The following is a 22,329-nucleotide window of genomic DNA, read 5'->3' as shown; positions in this document are numbered from 1 at the left end:
TTCCGCAGCTCCACACGGTCAGTAAGTGGTAGACTTTTTCTCCCCAGGCTGTGCTGCTCCCGCCTTGGAAGGTTCCCAACTCAGTTCTGCTGGAGATGTGCTCTGTGACCCCTCCCGCCAAGGTGACCCCGTCTCTGAGCATCTGGGCTCAGGTGGTCGTAACCAGGTGCTTTTCTTGCCTCTCAGGGATCTGCCTGTGTGGCCACCACACCGAGGGCCCATCCTGTGAGCGCTGCTTGCCAGGTTTCTATGGCAACCCCTTCACAGGCCAGGCCGATGACTGTCAGCCCTGCCCATGCCCCGGACGGTCAGCCTGCACAGCCATCCCAGAGAGTGGGGAGGTGGTGTGTACCCACTGCCCCTTGGGCCAGAGAGGTGAGTGGCTCGTGCCCTGGGGCCCTGCCTCTGTCCTGGGCTCCAGGAGTGGGGTCCCGGGTTTGGAGTGTGACCGATGGGGGTGGGGCTAGCTTAGGAGTGGCAGGCCTGACCTCTCAGAACACGGCCAGGGCCCCAGGCTGCTGTGGGTTCCTGGCAGAACTTGAGTGATTGAGCATGTCCAGGAGAGCTTTTTGAAAATCCCCTTCTGGGCCCTGGCCCCATAGAGCCTGATTTAATAGCTCGAGATGGACCCTGAGAATCTATATGTGTAACAAGTGCTCTGGCTAATTGGCTAATTCTGATACACGGTTAAGGTCGAAAACCTCTGATTAAACTTTCAGCTTTTACTTTTTTAAAAGATTATTTATTTATTTATTTATTTATTTGTCTGAGTGAGCGTGAGCACAAGCAGGGGGAGCAGCAGAGGGAGAGGGAGAAGCAGGCTCCCCGCTGAGCAGGGAGCCCAATGCGGGGCTCGATCCCAGGACCCTGGGATCATGACCTGAGCCGAAGGTGGAGCTTAACCAACTGAGCCACCCAGGCGCCCCAAACTTTCAGCTTTTGAAACATGTTGCCAGATGTTGTATAAGGCAGAAACTCCCCCAGCCCCCGCTCCAGGACCCGGGGCCACCCTCAACACCTGATTCTTTTTTTTTTTTTAAAGATTTTATTTATTTATTTGAGAGAGAGAGAATGAGAGATGGAGAGCACGAGAGGGAAGAGGGTGAGAGGGAGAGGCAGACTCCCCACCGAGCGGGGAGCCCGATGCGGGACTCGATCCCGGGACTCCAGGATCATGACCGGAGCCGAAGGCAGTCGCTCAACCGACTGAGCCACCCAGGCGCCCCAACACCTGATTCTTTTTAACAGCTCTTTTGAGATACTATTCCGTACCCTACAGTTCGCCCACTTAAAGTATACAACTCAATGATTGATTTTTTTTTGTATATTCCATTAATAATTTTTTAAATTATGGCAAAAAACGTATAACATAAGATGTGTCGCTTTAACCATTTTTAAGCATATAGTTGAGCAGCATAAGCACAGTCACACTCTTGTGCAGCTGTCCCTGCCATCTGTCTCCAGAACATCTTCCCAAACAGAAACTCTGTCCCCATTAAACAGCCCCCCCCCCCGCCCCGCAGTAAGCACCGTTCTACTTCCTGTCTCTCTGCATTTGATTCTTCCAGGGACCTCATGTGAGTGGAATCCTCCAATGTTTGTCCTTCTGTGTCTGGCTTGTTTCATTGACATAATGTTGCCAAGGTTCTCAGACATCTGACTGTATGTGTGGTGACTGGCTGCCTCAGGACGGGCCATTACACCGGTCCTGTCAAGTGCCTGCTTTGCTGGGGAGCGCTCTGCTCTGGAAGCAGCTCCCCACAGCCAGCCGCAGGAGGGGGCGGGGCAGGGGCCCCAAGGACAGAGCCAGGTCCCCCCTGGGGACCCTGCACCCCACCCTGCCATCGTGCTGTGCCTCTGTTCCCTAACCTTCCCCGCATTTTCTGGCTCCCCGCCCCGTCTACAGACGTGAGGGGAGCCCCCTCGGTGGGTGTGGACAGTTGTAGAAGTTCAGTCTGGCCCAGGCTGAGCTGCGCCTGAGGGAGGACTTTGGGGAGCAGGGCGCTGCAGTGTGCGGAGGGAACAACCCCCTGGGAGGGGTGCCCGGCTGGGCACCAGCCCCCGCCTTCACCACGGCAGCATCCTGCGGGCCTTGCTGGGGAAGAAGATGGTGGCTGTGGTGCTAAGGAGGGTGGGGACAATGACCAGGCGGGGACCGGCCCTGCTGCTGAGCACTTACCTCACCAAGCCCTCGGAGGTGCTGCCATTATAGTCCCCGCCTTGCAGACGAGGAGCCCGAGTTCAGAGAGGCACAGGGGCTTGCCCAAGACCACACAGCCCGCTGATGGCTGAGCTGGGCCCTGGCCCCGGAGCCCATGCTCTGCTGCACTGGGAGGCCCGAGGGACGCCCGCCCTCCCCGCCTGGGGACCCGGCAGCCTCACGTGCCGCGTGCCGCGTGCCTGCCCCTCCATACACAGCCATCTCCCTCCCCCAGGGCGGCGCTGTGAGCTCTGTGATGACGGCTACTTTGGGGACCCTCTGGGGCTCTCTGGGGCTCCCCAGCCCTGCCGGCGGTGCCAGTGCAGTGGGAACGTGGACCCCAACGCCGTGGGCAACTGCGACCCCCTGTCTGGCCACTGCCTGCGTTGCCTGCACCACACGACAGGTGCCCACTGTGAACGCTGTCAGGACGGCTTCTACGGCAGCTCCCTGGCCCGTCGGCCTGCAGACAGATGCACGCGTGAGCACCCACCTCCCGCCCAGCGGGTGGGGCAGGGTGGGGGCCGCTCTCCACCAGACCCAGCCCGCAACTTGGGGGCGCTGTGCAACCTCAGGCAGATTCCTCACCTTCTCTGTCCCCTTGCCTGGAAGGTCTAGGAGTTTGCTCTCGTCCAAGGTCAAGGTCTCTCTCAGCCTCGATCTAATCAATGCCGATCCTGTGATTTTTTTTTTTTTTTTTTTGCCTTGATAATTTAGCGCTTACCTCAAGGCCCACAGTTAGCGCCTATGACTGTCCTCCATGGTGAACAGCACCCATCACGTTTGTGCTGCCCCTGGGCTTCCATCAGGCTATTCCTCTCCCCCGCCTGGGTTAGCACTCAGCCCCCTGTCCCCGCTCAGAGGGCCACAGCGTGCCTCGGCCCATGGAAGGCCTCCAGAAGTGTTGGAGGGAGAAGCCCAGCATTTCCCCCAAACTTACTTGCTCCAGAGCCCTTTCATCACGTGAGGAAGCCGGCCTCTCGTTCTGTGGAGCCCAGGAGAGCAGGGTCAAGTGACCCAAAACAGTGGGCACCCGGCTCCACCCGTGACTCCCTGGCCTGGTCTCTGGTGTTCTCCCCAGCTGGCTGGGGTTCAGGGCAGGTTCAGAAGAACCATCTGCAGCCATGAGGATTCTAGGCTGTCTCTCCGAGGACATAGGAAATGGGGTGAGAGTTGAGCCCGGCCCTAGAGCCTTTTTCCAGAAAAGGCTTAGGAGTCTGTGTTGAATGTGAGGCATCTCCATGGGCTCCCCATCTTCTCCTGGACCCCCAAAGGTTGGGCCGATGATCTGTGTGATTTTCCAACACCAATTTCTGCTTCCAATTCCCAGCCTGCAGCTGCCACCCCAAGGGCTCAATCAGTGAGCAGAGAGCCTGCCACCCGGAGACCGGCCAGTGCCCCTGCCTGCCTCACGTGACGGGTCGGGACTGTGGCCGCTGCAGCCCTGGCTTCTACGACCTCCAGCCCGGGAGGGGCTGCCAGAGGTGGGTGGGGTGAGGCCGCGGGTGCCCTTCCCCTGGGTGTGTCTCCAGGATGGAAGAAGTCCCCGGGAGCCCCCAGAGGGGGGCCTGGCTTAGAATGTGTCATCCCAGGCCCACTGCCAGGGACACTGTGCCCTGCCCCAAAGGGGGGCAAAGGGATGGTCCCTTGAGGGGTCAGACTCGTGGCCCTGCCAGCCCAGGATGCAGGCCAAGAGCAGCCCTGAGGGACATCCGGGTGGGCAGAGGGCCGGTTTGGTCTCTGATTCCCCGCTCAGTGACGCTGAAGCTCTGTGGCCTTTTTGGCCAGAGCAGCACCTTAGAAAGTGTCTTTAGGGAGCAGTGGAGGACCCCAGGGAAATGCCCAGGGCAGCAACCAGGCTTCTTCCTTGCAAGACTCCTCAGTGCCTTTAATATGCTAATTGCGTTGTGACTTTTCAACAGAGGGGCATAATCTGCAAGATTTCTAAGTCCCCATAGCCTTTTTTGGGAGGTGGGGGGTAGCATTTTTGTGAGACGGTGCTTCCCAGGACAGAGCTCGGGGAAAGCCGTTGGACCTGTAGCCATGTGGCGATGGGGCTCGTGGGTGGAGAGTGTGATCCCGGAGGCCCCTCATGGGCTGCGGCCAGCCGAGGCTGGGTGGGGAGCGGCTCAGAGCTTGTCTCCGACCTGGGTTCCTTCCCCATCCTAGCTGCAAGTGTCACCCGCTGGGCTCCCAGGAGGACCAGTGCCACCCCGAGACTGGGCAGTGCCCCTGTCGCCCCGGGGTTGAGGGCCAGGCCTGCGACAGATGCCAGCTGGGTTTCTTCAGCTTCTCCATCAAGGGCTGCCGAGGTGAGGAGGCCGGGTGCTTCCCGGCTGCCTGGAGGGTGGGGTCTGAGGTTTCTGGACAGGAGCATGGGACGCCAGCCCATGTGGCAGAGAAGGGAAGATTGGCCGCAGGCCTATCTTCTTAAAAGCGGTGTAGAAATGTGGAGTGAGAGAGTGTAGGGGACCAAAAATCTAGCCCCAGGCTCCACTGCTCAGTTCCCGTGTGCTGGGGCCATCGAGTCACCTCTCTGGGCCTCAGCGTCCATATTCGCGCAGCTGGACTGCCTGGCCGTTCCTAAACATGGCTGCTTCTCAGACGCAGGGACACTGAAAACAAGTCAGTCATCACCTCTGACCTTCTGACTCAGTGTCCCGGGAAGGACCCAGGAGTGTAGTTGAGCTGGCCCTGGGGGGTCTGGAGCATCCAGGTGTGAGGATGCAGGGGCCCTGGGGGTTCCGATTTGCGGGGGGGATGCCATCTGCCCCGGTTCCCCTCAGCCTGCAGGTGCTCCCCGTTGGGCGCCACCTCGGCCCAATGCCACAAGAACGGCACGTGCAGTGTGCAAGCCCGGCTTCGTGGGCTACAAGTGTGACCGCTGTCAGGACAACTTCTTCCTCACGGCTGGTGGCACACGCTGTCAGGAGTGCCCGTCCTGCTATGCCCTGGTGAAGGAGGAGGTGAGCCTGCCCTACCTCCCATCACTTCACACCCCCTCCCATGAGCACCAGCTCTGTGCCGGGCAACCGGGAAATGCCTGCTCACCCCCAGCTCTCAGGCCTTCTGGGGCCATTGGTCATCTTCCCCCTGTGCCCACCCAGCCATCGGGTCACTGCCAGCCCTGCTCAGCCCTCACCCCTGCCTGTCCCTGGCTCCTGAGCAGATAGGAGAACAGTGCTTTGCGCCAGCTGTCCTTCCCGAGCCCCCAGGCCCACGTCTCATACTTTCTCAAGTTCGGGGGGATGAGACCATAGATGGCCCTTTGTGGGGAGGGTCAGGAGGAGGGCCATGCCCGTTCTGGGGCACAAGTGGGATTTTGAGCAGGGAGCTGCCGTGGTGCAGGGGTCAAGGAGCATGAGCTCTGGGGTTCCCCTCCCCAGCCCCATTCGTCGTCCCCATGAGCAGGTAACAGCCTTGGTAAGTTTCGGTGTCTCTCTCTGTTCCACAGTGGACACAGACCTGCAACCCCTTCCCTGAGACCGGGGAGGCCAGCCATCAGAGTGATGGTACTCTAAAAACGTACAATGATGGGCACTGAGCATAAGCTTCCCCCGAGCAGTGCCTGGGCCAGGGCCTGCAGTCAAACCCAGTGATGTGTCTGGGGGAAAACAGGCGAACAGTCACACCAAACAAATAAATAAGGGCCACAAACAGCCGCATTCAAAACAGTTTTGCTTCCCAATGAGTTTAGAATTTTTTTTTTTAACCTGGATTTTGCCATCACATAAGGACTGGAAAGCCTCGTGGTCTTTCAGAGCATTCTGGACTCTTGGAATCAAAGAGAGGGCCCGGGACCTGCATCCCCTGGCCCTTAGGGTGGTTACAGGGTGAACACAAGCAGGTGCGTGGCCAGTGGGCACTAATGGCTGGCTCCTAGCACGTGCTCTGTAAATGCAGTTATTGTTCATGTGATTAAAAGAACAGCGCTAGGAGACATTGCATGGCGTGCTCACTCAGCCAACAGGTATCCAGGTGTACCTGCTTTGTGGCAATATAGCAGGACAGACAGATTCTCCTGGGGATTACCTTCTTGTCCCTCTCTAAGTGGAACAGAGATGTGGTCGGCTGAATGGCAGCAAGGGCCATGGGTGTGAGAAGGAAAGGGACCGGTAGGAGGGAGGGGTGGGCAAGGCTGGTTCTCCAAGGTCTGCTGCGTCCTCAGCTTTGGCGCCCAGGATAAGATGGGAGAAGGGAACCGTTGGGGAGGGAAGGCCAGGCAGAAGCCAGGGGGAGGTGTCCAGACCAGACTTCCAGGCCACCAGCCTCACACACCCTTCTTTTCCTGACTCCTCCAGGCTGCCAAGCTGAAGGCCAGGCTGACCCTGATGGAGGGGTGGCTGCAGGGGTCTGACTGTGGCCGGCCCTGGGAACCACTGCACATTCTGCAGGGAGAGGCCCCACGGGGGGATGTCTACCAGGGCCACCACCTGCTGCAAGGTAGAGTGAGAAAGCAGAGTGGGAGACAACGGGATGTCTGGCTGGTCAGACACACCCCTGGGAGCCCTTCAGTCTGCTCTCAGGATACTTCGAAGGCTCTTGGCTTGGTCCTAGAAGTCACTTTCTGGGAGAGCCTGTCTGACCTCCACAACTACGTGGGCTCTTCCCATGACAATCTCATCTCCCCCTGGATCTCTCCTTCAATTTCCCCCACCCAGTTGTACTTTGTAACCTTATTAGTATTAGTCTCTGACGATAGCATCTAGCCCCATGCCCCACCCAGACCACAAGCTCAGTTGGGATGGGTTGAGTTCATTCAATGAGTCACACATGCAACAGATAATCCTTGCGGTGCTGTCCCAGGTGCTGAACAGGTAACATTTCTGCTGTCTTGACTGTTGGCCATTTTATTCGCTCCCCAGCGTAGAAAATAAACGACTAAATGAGGGGGGAAGCTGTTATTAGAGCCAGGTGGAATCTGGCCTTGGGACACTGCAATTTAGGGAAACCTGAAAGTGAATTGATTCTTCTGTATAATTTCATGTTCATAAGCACCTAGGCTCATTTAGCAGCCAGACGTAGGTAAGCTGAGCTCCTGTTAGCAACACTCATTATCAGAATAGGGAACTTCCAGATGCTCTGTGTTAAGAACCCCATAGTAGGGGCACCTGGGCGGCTGAGTCGGTTAAGCATCTGCCTTCAGCTCAGGTTATGCTCCCCGGGTCCCAGGATCGAGTCTCACATCAGGCTCCCCACTCACCAGGGAGTCTGCTTCTCCTTCTGACCCTCCCCCCTCTCATGCTGTCTCTCTCTCTCAAATAAATAGATAAAATCTTAAAAAAAAAAAAAAAGCCCATACTGAGTCACACTGCAGATCACAGAGCTGACTCGAGTCGGGGGCGTTTCTGTGGTCTCAGACTCGGGAATTGCTTATTGTGGCTCTAGCGGGTCTAGATTCCTTCTAGCTGCTTGACTGTAGCTGACTTCTGGTGTGGGAGGCCTTGGGCTGTGATTGGCCTCTTCTGGGCCGTGATTGGCCTCTTCTGGGCCTCAGCATTTGCATCTGTAAAATGGTGAGGCTTTTCCCGTTGGAAGTGACTGGTGGTGGTGCTTAGCTCTGGTGATGGAGTTCAGCTGTGCCCAGGCAGAGTGCAGGGCACAGATGGGGGGCCCCCGAGGGCGGGCGCTTTATTGTGAAATCTCAGTTGCTCTGTGACCCCTGGATTTTGTGGGCTTCATGCAGGAGCCCAGGAGGCCTTCCTGGAGGAGGTGACAGGCCTCGAGGATGGGGTGAAGGCTTCCCGGGAGCAGCTGCGGGCACTGAGCAGGAGTGCCCACTGTGCCCAGGCCCGGGCAGAGAAGACCTGCATCCAGCTGGCAGAGCTCGATGCAGTGCTGGAGTCCTCGGAAGAAGAGATTCTGCAGGCAGCCATCGTCCTCAAATCTCTGGTACCCCAGGGGCCCCTCCCCACCACCTGCCCTGGGCTCACCTGGTGATCTGTCTGGTGGCCTGGGGTGTGCTTCTTTGGAGAGGCTCAGTTTCCTCATCTGCAGAATGGGGGTCACACAGTGCCCCTTGTGCTGACTCAGTGGGATCATGTCTACATAGAACAAGGCATGTTCCATGTGGACAGTGAATGCCCATCGAATGAGCAGTGGGTGTCATTTCTGTCATTTCCACATTCCGGGGCTCTGCTCACCGGGTGCTGACTTTGAGGCTTTATATAGCATTTATAAAATAACTGGCACGGTCCGGTTCTCCCAGTAATTTAACCAAATGAGGCCCTTGCCCTTCGGGGATGGCCATCAGTTTCTCCTCTCTCCCTCTCTTCTCCAAAGGTGATTCCTCAGGAAGGGCCCGGCCAGCCCACCACCTGGAGCCACCTGGCCACAGAGGCCCGTGCCCTCGCCAGGAGGTGAGACCCAAAGCCCTGGGAGCCTGGTCCAGAAGGGAGCCCAGCCCTTTTCCAAGGGGGTTCTGGGGTTAGGCTCAGCCTCATAGGTGTCCCCCTGCCTGGATTCAGACCCAGGCTGTCCTGACCACTCTCTTCTGTGATGGCTTTATTAGGGTGACCATATCATCATTGTCCGAACTGAGACTTTATGTGTGATAAAAGATCTGATGGGTCATTATGCCAGGACAACAGCCATAAACTCTATGTAACAGGAATATCCTCGCTGTGTATCAGGTGGAGAGAGAAGAGGAGCCTGGCCCTCAGGACTAGACTCTGTTTGGGTTGGTGGGAGGCCCACGTGGTGGGAGGTGTGGGTTCGGGCATAGGCCCCCTTCTGTATGAACTGTTGGTGATGGTCAGGTGGGCTTTTCCATACAGCCACAGGGACACCACTGCCAAGATTGAGGCCACTGCTCGGAGGGCCCTGGTCGCCTCCAACACCAGTTATGTGCTTCTCTGGAGTCTGGTGGAGGGTAGAGTGGCCTCGCAGGCCCAGTGGGAACTGGAGGACAGGTAAGGCCCCCCCGGGTGTGGGTAGAAGCTTGAATTGGCCTCCTGCAGCTGACGGGGTCTGGTGGGAGGCTGCTGGTTCCAGAACTGGCTTCCTTCCCAAGTCCTGACGTTCTTTGTGTGGGGGTGAGAAGGATATCTGAGGTCTTGGGCCCACTTTGCCTGGGGGGTACAGCTCAGCCTCTGGAGAGAAGGGACGAGGGCCCGAACCAGGAGGGTCCAGAGCAGCATCTCCCTCTCTCACCCCTGCCGCATCCCCCAGCCCCATCCCAGGCGGCACCCCCACCCCCACCCCCGGTCCCCAGGCGGCTCCTCTCAGGCACCAGCTTCCAGCTTGGCCTCTGCTTCCCTGGATGACCCTCTTCTCTCCTCCATAGTCAAAGGGTCAGGAGAGACCCAGCAAGTTCTCAAAAGTCCCAAGTTGACTTCCTAGATGAGAGAATCTAATTGGCCCACCTCCAGTCAGGTGGCCTGCCTCCAGCCAACTAGCATGAGTGGGGTGAGGTCACGTGATCCGCTCCTGGGGCAGGGGTGGGGGCAGGGGCTCTCTGAGAAGTGGGGAGGGGTGAGAGACAGCCAGAGGTCCGTGCCCCTGGTGGAGATGGGCTGGGAGGGTGTGATCAGCTGGACGGGACAGGGAACTGTTCTAGGGGGTTGACTTCAGCCCCTTGGAGCTAAAGGGGCCTCAGAGCAATCACGCAGCCCAGGGCTCTCCATTTATCTGGAGAGTGGCATGCCCAAGGTCACCTGAGGGCATAGCTAAGACCAGGGCCTGGGCTTTTGTCCCTTCCCCGCACCAGGCACTTTCCACTTAGTGACTCAGCCAGAGGCTCCCAACATTTGCAAAACAGATGACTCTCGGGTGGAAACCAAGGGCAAGGCCCTTCAGAAAAAAGTGCTTGAATGGTATGAATGAAGAAACAAGAATGTGGTGTGCCTCCACTGCCTCGTCCATTCATGTGAATGCGGGCCAAGTAGCGGCCAGTTTCCGAGGCCAGCTGCTGGATGTGCACCCTGAAGAGGGCTCCAGCGCGGGGCTGTGGGGGGTGGGCAGCCGCAGGGAAGGATCACCCTGTGCCCTCTGCCCTGCGAGCCACCTCTGCTGTCTCCTCTCAGGTACCAGGAGGTCCAGGCGGCCCGGAAGGCACTGGGCACAGCTGTGGCAGAGGCGCAGCCCGAGGCCGAGAGGGTGCTGGCCGCCGTGCGGCGAGTCGGTGCAGACGCAGCCCCGCGCCTGGCCTTGCTGGCCGCCCCTGCAGCACCGGTCAGCCCGGCCCCGGAGCTCGGCATGGGGTGGGGGTGGGAGAATGCGGCAGCTGGGAAACCGGTGCGGCCCGGGCTCTGGCAGATCATGGGGCTTATTTTTAACTAGGTGGCGGTCGATTAAAACAAGATAATCCACCTCTGTGGCTTGGCGGAGCGCCCCGCCTGGCACAGAGTTAGCGCATCGGCCAGTTTTCGTTGTTGGTTGTGATGATCTAGCGAAGCCACGCGGTTCACCGTAGAGGCATTAGCAAAGGCACCAGACAGGCGTGGGATCAAACCGCAGCTCCCCGCTCCAGATCTGTGACCTTGGCCAAAGACTTGCCCCCCCGCCTTGTGCTGCAGTTAGGTCCTCTGTCAGATAGAACTCACCCGTTAGGTTATCCTAGGGCTGCATCCACGGGGACCGGGAGAGGATTCATGAGTAATGTGCAAGGGGGCCCTAGTGCTTGTGGGCCCCCCTGGATAAATCAGCTCTGTCGCGTCTGCCCAGCAATCCTGAGATCCCAGAACTCAGAAACTGCACTTTGAGGAAGAGACTAAGCTTCTACAAATAGATTTGGGGCAAAACCTGACCTGCCCGAAGCTGCTTCTTTGGGGTCTTTGCTTGCCCCCACCCCGGACGTGAAGAGTACTACGCCGGTGTTACCGGGCTTGACCCTGGGCGTGGCCCCAGATGCCGCTGAAGGTGCTAGATGATGAGCGGTACCTGAACAGCTCTGCTTCTCTCAAGTCAGGAAAGTACATTCGCCCCCAAGATTTCCGCTGAGATTGTGGACCTGGGGAAGGAAATGCAGGTCAGGGAGGTCTCACTTCTGGTCACTGGTAGAGCTGGAATAGAGACAGGTTCCCCCACCTGGCGTCCCCTGCCCTGGCCCCTCCACTTCCCGGGATCCACAGGCAGCCCTGCCCCCGCCATTCCTGCCCTGCTAGAGGATCTGCCCCTCCGACCTTCCGACCAGGCCCTGCCTGAGCCCACCATCTCCCTGCAGCCTCAGAAGTCCCAGGCTGGGGCCCTGAGCCTGAAGGTGCAGGCCCTGGAGAAGACAGTCGCGTCCAGAGAGCGCAGGCTCACTGAGGCTGCCCGGACCCTCCAGGCCACCGCCCAGGCCATGCTGCACAAGACCGAGCCCCTCACGCAGGTGGGCTCCTGTCCTTTGAGGCAGGCACCTGGGGCCGGGTGGGGGGCGGGGAGGGCAAAGACTGGAAATCGTTCTTCCCGTCCTCCAGTGTCTCCTGCAGCGCCGCGTGCCCAGCTTCTCTCTTCTCTCTCCAGCTACGCCAAGAGGCCAGAGCCTCCCTGACCCGGGCTTCCTCATCGGTCCAGGCCGCCACACTGACTGTCACCGGAGCCAGGACCCTGCTGGCTGACCTGGAAGGTACACAGGCCTTGCTGAACCCGAGGCTACTTGACACCCACATGTCCGTGACAGCCACCCAGACTCCTGCCTCAGCCAGGCCAGCTTGGCCCTGGGGACAAGAAGGGGACAGAAGTCCAGTTGTGAAGGCATAAGCCGAGCAGCCTTTTCCCAACCCCCACCCCCAACCAGGACCTCTCCCGTGGCTGCTTGTCTCTCCCTCACACACCACTCACCGGTGTCTCGCCCACGAGGCTGTCAGTCATCAGACCACACGCAGAACCAGGCGGGGCCAAGAGACTCTGATGCCCTCGGCCGTGCATCCCTGGTCTAGTCTGCTCTGATGGGGGTGTCCTGTCACCTGGTACAAATGGCTGCCATGGTTCAGGGTTCAGCTGAGGCCGCAGGGAAGGAGACAGACTTCTCCTTAGAAAGGGGTTATGGGTTGATGCCAGTCCAGGTCTCCTTGAGCCTTAGGAAAGTAAGGCTAAGTGGTCCCATTTTATAGATGTGTAGACCAAGGAAAGGGATTGATAACTATCCCGGGGTCAGAGGTGCGCAGAATAGAAACCATCCAGTGTTAGGATTCTCCAGCTCCGCATCCCCCTCCAGAACAGGCTTCTGTGGTGTCCCCTGTGCTCCAGACAGAAGCCCCCTCACTCTTTATCTGTGGCTCTGCCCAGTGAACTGGGTAAGGCAGGAACACTGGCAGCCCCAGAGGCCCCCTGGGGTCTGAGACTGGAAGTCGGGCTCTGCGGTCCTCTCGGCTTTCTGCCCCAACTCCATCCGCTGCTGCTGAGAGATGTGGCTGCAGCCGTGGACCCGTGCCCTCTGGGGCAGAGGGTGAACTAGTCGGTGCTTCCTATTCTCTAGGTTTCTCTGCAGTTGGAAGGCCTGGCCCCTCACTGGCCAGGGGGCTTCCGATGGGGAGGGCGTGGCTGTGAGCGCTTGTCTCTGAGTAGCGTTTAGGAAAGTGTGAACTCCGTGATACTAGTGGTAGAGCATTAGGACTTTAGAACATTAAATTGTAAGGGTTGCTTTTTTTTTTTTTTAAGATTTTATTTATTTATTTGAGAGAGAGAATGAGAGAGAGAGAGCACATGAGAGGAGGGAGGGTCAGAGGGAGAAGCAGACTCCCTGCTGAGCAGGGAGCCCGATGCGGGACTTGATCCCGGGACTCCAGGATCATGACCTGAGCCGAAGGCAGTCGCTTAACCAAGTAAGGGTTGCTAAACCATCTGCTGCAACCCCCTCACCGGCCAGGGGGCTCTTCCACCCTCTGTTTCCCTACTTCCAGCGGTGTGTGCTCATTAGCCCACGAGGTATCACCTTCTCGCTGTGGGATGTACTGCGTGGAAATTTGCCTCCCTGGTGCAGTACCGTGGTCCACACAAGGACTCATCTCAAACCGCTAACCCCAAGCTCTTTTCCCCATTCCTACCCCTTTTCAGAGACACCCTCTCTCACCACCAGCTGGCCTGTGCTCCGTGGGTATTCAGGATGAAAGGAAAATGCACTGAGTGAATATGGAACAGCTTTCCCCAGGGTGTGGCCCTGGGGCCCCTAGCCCAAGACAGGCTCTGCCACGAGTTGTGTTCGTGTTCGGATAAGTTTAGGAAATGTCACTACTATAGTGCCCTCTTGAGGCCATACAGTGTGCACCTTACGATAGTAAAGGCCCTGTGAAGTCCTGCAATAAAGAAACCCGGTTCTATTTAAGCTTGATGTTTCCTCCTGATGTTTAGTAATACCCCATAGAGTTAGGACTCCATGGAGTGCATTTTAAGGAACACCAGTTTTGTATACAAGAAACAAAGTAGATCTAATTTCTCGGTTATCTTCATGGAAAATTATGTGATATTCTGCCTTAGAAGGCCTGATTCATTTAAAATTTGACTATTGGGTGCCTGGGTGGCTCAGTCGGTTAAGCGACTGCCTTCGGCTCGGGTCATGATCCTGGGGTCCCGAGATCGAGTCCCACATCGGGCTCCCTGCTCAGCGGGGAGTCTGCTTCTCCCTCTGACCCTTCCCCCTCTCACGTGCTCTCTCTCTCTCTCTCTCTTCTCGCTCTGTCAAATAAATAAATAAAATCTTAAAAAAAATAAAATTTGACTCCCAATTTCCCTTAAAATTTTATCTGAAAGAAAAGGGAAAAGTCTCTCTTCTTTACAGAGGGAAAGCTACTTCTTATTAGGTAATAAAACCTATGCAAATCTTAATACTTCCTTTTTTGTCTTGGTTGCTAGGAAGCTCAGAGGTAAAGAGAGCATTCAGTGGCTGTAATGTCATTATCCTAATTTTCTGGTACGCCCCACTCCCTCTTCTTCCCTGCCTCATCCCCCCAGTTACATGTGACCCTTCGTTTTTCACTTTAATGGTCCAGTGGTTGACTTACCTATCACTATAAGCTGCTTCAAAGCCTTTTTTAGGAATAGGGGGCTACACAGAAAGAGAGCTGAATGGATCTGCTGGGTACCGTGCTGGGGCCCCCCATCCATTCCCACCCCTGGCCCAGGCATTGGCCAACCATGCAATCTCGCGATTTTAACAAACATCATAATATAATATGAATCTTTGAATTCACTGAGCAGTACGTCTTGCTCATTATTTGTTTCCCAGATGAGCCTCAGAAGGTTACACATAGATCTCCTGCCTCTCCTCTCACGTTGACTATGGGCCCAAGGCAGTGACTGCCTGCCTGGCAGGCTCTTGAGGGGTGAGCCCGCCCTGCTGACACAGCCCGTGCCCCCCCCCCCCCGGGTTTGCAGGAATGAAGCGGCAGTTTCCTTGGCCCAGGGACCAGGCCACACTGGGGAGGAAGGCAGGCATCATCAGGAGCAGGCTCCTCACAGACTTGAGAAAGAAGACCAAGCAGGCGGAGAGAATGCTGGGAAACGCAGCGTCTGTCTCTTCCAGTGCCAAGAAGAAGGGCAGGGAAGCCGAGATGTTGGCCAAAGACAGTGCTAAGGTCAGGGCCATGGGTGTGAGAACAGTGACGTCCCTGCCTTCTGGGGCTGTGGGAGGACTGTCCTAGAAGAGCTGCCCCTTCTGTAGGTGAAACGTGGTCCCTACGAATCTGCCCCCTTCCGTGTAGACCATGCGGAACCCTCCGCACTTACGGAGGGCTCAGGGGGCCCCAGGCTCGGAGCCCTGGAGCATCATGCAAGTGACCCTGCTGATCCCTTAAGAAATAGATGTCACTGTTATCACTGGCGTCACAGGTGAAGACCCCGAGGACCAGCCCGGTTTAGTGACTTAAGTCACATAAACAGGACTCTCACCTAGGTCAGCTTGGCTTTACTCTCCCAAATTTCTGGGCTCTTGTTTTTTAATTGGGGCCAAAGTCTAATCCGTGTGCGTCCCTTTAGCCCCCCGCTGGCTCTGTGCATCTAGCCAGCGTCCGGTCTGTGTTTGTGGAATGAATGAATGACCCCGGGCTCATATTGACGACGATTGGCATTATGGCCATCAGTGCTCTTTACCTCTGAAAGGACTCAGTCCATTCACCCTCTTCTCCCTCCGCTGCTGCCCACCCCCAGCTTGCCAAGGCCTTGCTCAGGGAGGGCAAGCAGGAGCACCGCCGGGCAGGCCGCCTCTCCAGCCAGACGCGGGCCACATTCCGACAGGCCTCCCGGCAGGTGCTAACCTCACAAGCCCGCAGACAGAAGCTGGAGGAAGCAGAGCTGGTATGTACGCGTGCCAAGACCCCCCCCCCCCCAACACTCCCATTTCCTCCTGGCCGCCGAGCCAGCAGGGAGCCGTTCAAGCTTTCCCTCCCATCCCAGATGGGTGCAGGGCTGAATGCCTTGGAGCGGCAGATCTGGGAATCGCGCACCTCCCTGGAGAAGGACGTCCAGGCCTTGTTGGAGCTGCTCGCCAAGCTGGGTAAGGAGACCCCTGGGTCCCTGGAGCACCCCCAGGAGCTTCTATGAGGCCCTGTCCTGGAGAAGATTTCCTCCTCGCCCCCAGCTGCCCACTGTCCCCCATCCCCAGCCACAAGCATTTGAAATAGTCCCAGGCCCCCGTACAAGGTGGGGCTGGTGTCACTGTGTGCCTCCAGGGGCCGCCAGTCTGGCGGGGGTGGGGGTGGGGGGTTGGGGAGTGGGGGGCTGGCTGGGGGGAAACTCAGCAGCCCGAACACCTGCAGGGACCACAGGAGCAGATGGGCCCTGAGTGGCTGAGGGTTTCCGAGAAGGAGGGGATGTCACAGAAGCAAGGATGGCATCGCGAATCAGGTGCTGGTTTGGAATCAGACCAAGACTCAAGTCCGGTGCTTTCCCTTCCCTGGCTGTGAGACCCTGGGAAAACCTGAACCTCAGTTCCCTCATCTGTAAAATGGGAGTAAACACCAGTATAATTTAGAAAGTGCTTGCCACGCCGTGTGGTGAGAGTCAGTGAGCCGCGGCTCCCAGGGAGGAGGAAGAATGGAGATGAGCCTCAGCAAGGAGACGTTTCAGATGAATGGGAGAGCACCCAGCAAGGCCTGGGGGCCTCGGAGCAGGGTGGGGACACAGTAGGCATGCATTTTTAAAAATTGTGGTAAAATACTCATAACACAAAATTGGCCGTTTTAACCATCTTTAAGCACACACTTCAGTGGCATTAAGTACATTCACACTGTTGTGCAGCCGTCCCTGCCACCCATCTCCAGAACCTTCTCATCTTCTCAAACCGAAACACGGCACCCATTAGACATGAACTCCCTACTGCCCCCAGCCCCTGGCACCCCCATCTTCTCTTCAGTCTCTATGAACTTGACACTCTAGGGACCTCACGTCAGTGGACTCACACCCAGTATTTGTCCTTCTGTGACTGGCTTCTGCCACTTAGTGTCACGTCCTCAGGGTCACCTACATAACAGCATGCATGTGCCCTTATCATCAGTAAGGGGAAGAAGCGCCACATTCCGCACTGTGTCTGCATGCACACGCATGCACGTGATTTCCTAGAATTCTCTGCTCTTGCCATTTTGCAGACAGGCAGTCTGAGGCACAGAGAGTTTAAACGATGTGCCCAGGGCCCCACAGCCAGTCAGTGGGGAAGTTGAGGTTCGCACGCAGGTCTAACTGATTCGGGGTGCCCACTGGTAGCTGCTGGTCTGTGCCCTACGCCAAAGACTCAGAGTACTGGCCGCAGTGCCCGGCACGGAGCAGGCGCTCTGCGAGGGTAACCTGCTCTGGCTGTTGTCATTTATTCGTGTGTGCCAGTGCTGTGCTTGGCTTGGGGGCGCAGGTGTGAACAGCACCCAGCAGGACCCTGCCTGGGAGCCCCCGCGGGGCAGGTGGAGTGTGGCTGCAACCTGAACCTGAATCTTGAAGGCCAGGCAGTTTGGACTTCCCCGTGGAGGGAGGTCTTCGCTGGGAGCAGGATCTGCCCAGGCCGGCAGGGCTCAGCTGCCCAATGCCTCTTCCTGCCACTTCCCCCCACCACCCTCAGCTCTTGCCACTACCTACCCTCCAACCCCTACCTTCGTTGCCCGGGAAATGTGGGGCTCGGGGGAGCCCCGGGCCCCAGTGGGATCCTGTGGGATTAGAAGCCATTTAGAACTTACTTCCCCATCCCCACTACTCTCCCACTTGGCTGAACCTCGTCGTCCTGTTGAATGTCACCCTTAAATGACAAGGTGAGAAGGGCCAGGTGGGGGAGACAGACCGTGGATTCCATGCCACCGCCACCGCCACCGCCACCACCACCACCAAGTTCAAATGTGAGCACCGGGCCGGCCCCACCTCCTTGTTTTACGCTTGGAGAGGCTCTGGGAAGTACTGAACGCCAAACAGAGTTAACCCGTGCTGGGCCAGGACGAGACCCCGCTGCCTGCTCACCGGGGCCAGCAGCCCTTCCTGCCCCATCTGCTCTCCCAGCTCTCATTCTCACCCCAGTGGCTAGCCACGGCTCAGCACAGGCGGCGTCTGTAAATGTGTGCTCTCGGCAAATGGGCACGTATGTTGGAGCCAGCAGGAATCATGGGGACCCTGTGTGCACACACGGCTTTAGGAAATGGGCTCAGGACCCGCACAGGGCATCCCTTTTTATCAATAACAGTAATACCCACGACAAAAATGAACAGTTGCCCACTGCTGCCTAGGGGGAAAGTTCCAGAGTCTTCATGTGAACCCAGTGGGGTGCCCAGACCAGGCACACTGCCGTCTCTGTCCCTTGCGTTCCTGGTGGATCACGGGCAGTCAGAATCCTGGAAGGTTTGGGCTGGCCAGGCTCTCGGGGGTGGAGGCCGAACAGGCTCTGGGGCCCGCCAGGGAGCTGGCCTGTGCTGAGGTTGTCTGTGCCCCTCTGCAGAGTCGCTGGACACCCATCAAGCCCCAGCCCAGGCCCTGAACGAGACCCAGTGGGCCCTGGAGCGCCTGAGGCTGCAGCTGAGCCCGCCGGGGGCCCTGCAGGGGAAACTGAGGCTGTTGCAGCAGGAGTCCGAGCAGCAGGAGCTGCAGATCCAGAGCTTCGAGAACGACCTTGCTGAGATCCGTGCTGACAAGCAGAACCTGGAGGCCATTCTGCATAGCCTGCCCCAGAGCTGTGCCAACTGGCAGTGAAGGCCACCCAGACCCCCACCCCCCCGCCCCGCTGCTGTGGCCCTAGCCCGGGTCAGAAACACACACCGCACAGGTGCACCCCTGCAGGCACACCCCCTGGAGCCTGCTGCCGTGTCCCCACCCCAAGTGACTACTCACGTAGCCTTCCGAATCCATGGCCATGTCCCCTCCATGCCTGCCAGAGTTAATGTACGTACACAGTTCACCCGGGCAGGCACTCCCATGCCGTGATGCATAAACACGTGCACCCCAGTGTCAATAACACCTACGTGCACACATTGTGCGGACACGCCTGTGTTCATAATGCACACACGTCTGCCATTTCCCCTGTGCATGCACACATTACACTCAGTCCACAGCCGGTTACTGCGCGTCGGCTGTGCTGCACCCCCTCTGGGTGCTGGGGGGGAGAGTATGTTAAATACCCTCCGGCACCCCCACACTCACTCTTGCGCCGGAAGGCAAGGACCCAGGCAGAGCTGGGGCCTGAGAGGCTGAGGGGGGCTATCCGCAGAGATCCAGGATGGGTTCGGCAAGAGCCAGAGCCCCCAGCCCTGGAACTGCCCCCTGTCCTGCTGCGGGACATCCCAGGACACCCGCCCGTCGCCTGCTCTGCGCAGCTGAGGGACCAGGCAGGCCAAGCGATGCCAGATCCTCAGCAGCAGTCGGGGGGGTCTCAGCAGTGGAACCTGAGGCCCGGGGACCTCTAGGGCTGTGGTGCAGCCTACTCAGCCCACCAGGAAGATGGCCCACCCCTGCACGGTTATCACTGGCTTCGTGGAATGCTTGGTCTCGGGACCCTAGGAATCGCCTGCCCTGGGCCCGGTGCTCCTTTCAGCCTGTGGCCTAGCCAGAGAGCTGGGCCTCAAGGGCCTGGGTCAGGGGGACTCGGGTGCTGGGGGAGCTCCTCGTTGGGACCCCAAGACCCCAGCCGGCCTTTGACTGATTGACACTGGCCCTGAGGCCCTGTGGCCCCACCTGCCCCCCGGGGAGGCCCCTGCTGGGTGTGGAGGCCTGGCTGCCACTCCAGCCTGTCCTGCTGGGGAGTTCCCCCTGTGGGCAGGCCCTCCACCAGCCTCTGCCCAGGATTCCTGGCATTTCTTCCTGGAGCTCCTCCCCATTCCCGGGGCCCTCCTCCCGCTGACAGCAGGCCCTCGGCACCGGGCCCGTGCCTCAGGAGCCCACCACACCTCCCATGGCTCTTGCCACAGGCAGGGGGAACAGGCTGCAACATGGACTGGTTCTGTTAAATGTGAAAATAAAGGACCCCTTTACTAGCTGGGTGGAATGCCTTTGGTCCTTTCCTGCTGGTTGGCAGCAGGGGCCCTGGCTGTGGGTGCAGACTCACTACCCTGGCCTGTGGGTGTGCACACCCAGCGCCCGGGGAGTGGGTGGAGGAATGTTCAGTGATCCACCTTGGCCTACCTGCAGTAGTAGGAAGGTGGCAAAAGCAGAGCTCATTGGGCTGGCTGGAGGGCTCGGCTAGGGTCCCATGACCACAGGCACCTAGTCTCTCCCCTCTGCTCCAGGGGATTTGTCAGACAAAGCCTAGAAGAGTGTGAGGAGCCCTCAGCTGACATCTGGTTCAGGCTGGAGACACTGAGACAGCACGGTGAACTCAAAATCAGGTGTCCCCCCCGCAGCACAGAACGGCTCAGGGAGGAATGCCAATGAGGAGGAGGAGGAGAAGGAGGGCTTTGGGCCAGGCCTTAAAGGGTGGGGAGACAGAGGGAACATTCGAGGCAGGAGGGTGGGCAATCGTTCAGGGTTCGTAGAGTGGGGGGGGGGGGGGGCCTGGCCAGCACTGATCACTCCAGAAACCCAGGCCGTGTGGGTAGGATGGATTGTGGAGCGTGTGCAGTCTAAGCTCTTGGCCACATAGTCTGAACCCCTTTCAAGTTGGTTTAAATTAAAAAGGGGAGTTCATCGGGAGGACATGGGAGGGTCTCCTAGAATCCTGGGGTGGGAAAGACTGCCAAGCCTCCGGACAGCCTGGGGTGGGACTCTCCTGCCCCTTCCCTCTGCCTCTGCCTCTGCTTCTCCCTCCGTGTTTGCTCGTCTTGTTTTTCCCTGCAGAGCAGCTTTCTTTGCTCTTCCTGAGCTTGATGGAAGAGAATGCCCACGCCCCCCCCCCCCCAGTCCCATGTCATCAGACAAACACAGAGACAAGCTTGAAACTGCCCTGATTCCACTTTCAAGAGAGACAGACCCAACTTAGGCCACCCCCCCCCCCCCCAAATCAGAATAGCAGGAGTCTCTGGGTACAAGGCCATATACTGAAAGCTTATCTGGATCCTGGTGCTCAGGAGGCTGGTGCTCTATAGGGAGTTCGATGACTAGTGTCTGGTATAGGTGGTGCCAAGGAGACCGAGCTTCTTTGAAGACCCCCGGGATAGATAGGGTCTGAGCCCCTCAGGCCCCTCTTCCCCAACACCCAGTTTCTGTGCTGATAGGGGCACACGGCCATTCTGATGTCTGCTCTTGGCATTAAGCCCCTATCCACTCAAGCTGTGGGGGTCAGCAAAGCGCAGTCTCAGCATCCCAACGGGGGGTGGGGGGAGGCAGAATAGGCCTCCTCTCCATTCCATGGTGACGTACCTCAGGCTTGACATCTCGTGACTCATGCAGTCCCGGTCATGCCCGGTGTGGGCAGAGCCACTCTCTGGCCCCAGAGGTGGGGCTGTACTGGGTGGAATGTGGCAGCTGTCGAGCATCTGGCTAGCAATGCAGCCCAGCAGCTGAGCGCTGGAAGGTGGGGTGGCCAACCACCGCAACCGACCAGGGCAACAGGCCATCTGAGCCTGGACTGGGAAATGTGTCATGAGGGCCCCATTCTAGGTCAGGTCCCTAATCTGGCCTCCAGATGGAACGTCTCCCATCAACCAAGGGTTGTAATTCCTAAGAATTCCTAATTCTCCCCTGCAAGCTTTTACTCTCTGCTCAAACCACCCTGAAAGTCATAAAAGTTATAACAGCCCCTGCTTGGTGAGAGACGCTGCTTCCTCCATTCTGCAGCTCAGGACACTGAGCCTCAAACAAGTCGGGTGCCTTGCCCAAGGTCACACAGCTTGGCCAGACCCAAGCCCTAGGGGTGGATGGGCATCGAGGAATAACCTAGGGGAAGCAGGTGCCCACTGTGCTGGGCACGTGGGGCCATGAACTGCTGCAGCCCTGGCATTGGCCCACCTTGGGACATTCCATTCTGTCCAGCCCCCTTCCTTGGGACAGCCTGGCCACTTCATCTCCCAGGGACAACCACAGAAAAGACGACCAGCTGGCCCCAGGATCCCGATCCTGGGGGCAAGATGAAGGCAAGTCTGTGGGGAAGGAGACTTCCCAGATCCAATCCCCAGGGACACAGTGTCTGTGTGTGTGTGTGTGGGGGGGGGGGGGGGGTGCATTACTGGTGACCAGGTGTGCTGTTTGCTCAGGACAGTTCCCACTTGTACCTGTGGCTGCCAGCATAATTATGAGGACTGCCACCCTTCACTCTCAGAAATGTCCTGATTTGGACGTGAGACTTCATCACCGTCCTGTCGCTAGTCCCTGGTTCCTACACCCTGAGCCCCACTCCCCCCAGGAGTTGGAGGCTTGGCTTATTATCATCCCAGTGGACTTGTCCCCCAAGCTTCAGCTTCCTGACTTTTCTTTTCTGTAAAATGGGAACACCAAGTCCTATTTCACGGAGTTTTGAGAATTAAACGACATAAATCTCTCCTGTACTGATCTAGCAAAGTGCCTGATGCATAGTGAGTGCTCAAGAAATAGATTTTATTGGGCGCCTGGGTGGCTCAGTCGGTTAAGCGACTGCCTTCAGCTCAGGTCATGATCCCGGAGTCCGGGGATCGAGTCCCGCATCAGGCTCCCTGCTCGGCAGGGAGTCTGCTTCTCCCTCTGACCTTCCTCCGCCTCATGCTCTGTCTCTACCAGTCTCTCTCTCAAAAAATAAGTAAAAATCTTAAAAAAAAAAGAAATAGATTTTATTAACAAACCACAAATCATTCTGATTGATTTAAGTGTCACTAATGTCTTCGTGGCACTTTGTCATTATG

At 57.8% G+C, this 22,329-nt stretch overlaps 1 protein-coding gene across 1 annotated transcript in view; it reads left to right on the top strand.

The window, feature by feature from the left end:
* The window catches only part of LAMC3 (laminin subunit gamma 3), a 57,343-nt gene extending 37,803 nt beyond the window's left edge, over nt 1-19,540 (top strand). The window contains 17 exon segments of the mRNA XM_027616943.2: nt 187-375; nt 2,436-2,681; nt 3,531-3,684; nt 4,370-4,512; nt 4,987-5,045; nt 5,047-5,166; nt 6,502-6,643; nt 7,887-8,092; nt 8,483-8,559; nt 8,977-9,111; nt 10,225-10,372; nt 11,364-11,513; nt 11,648-11,750; nt 14,498-14,697; nt 15,269-15,415; nt 15,515-15,614; nt 18,027-19,540. Coding sequence (XP_027472744.2) covers nt 187-375; nt 2,436-2,681; nt 3,531-3,684; nt 4,370-4,512; nt 4,987-5,045; nt 5,047-5,166; nt 6,502-6,643; nt 7,887-8,092; nt 8,483-8,559; nt 8,977-9,111; nt 10,225-10,372; nt 11,364-11,513; nt 11,648-11,750; nt 14,498-14,697; nt 15,269-15,415; nt 15,515-15,614; nt 18,027-18,277 — 2,570 coding nt within the window. The 3' untranslated portion in view covers nt 18,278-19,540.
* The last annotated feature ends 2,789 nt before the right edge of the window (nt 19,541-22,329 follow it).

Source organism: Zalophus californianus, chromosome 13, assembly GCF_009762305.2.
Source record: "Zalophus californianus isolate mZalCal1 chromosome 13, mZalCal1.pri.v2, whole genome shotgun sequence".
NCBI classification, from domain to species: Eukaryota; Metazoa; Chordata; class Mammalia; order Carnivora; family Otariidae; genus Zalophus; species Zalophus californianus.
Note: the sequence above shows the minus strand (reverse complement) of the source record. Positions and strands in the feature narration are given on the sequence as shown.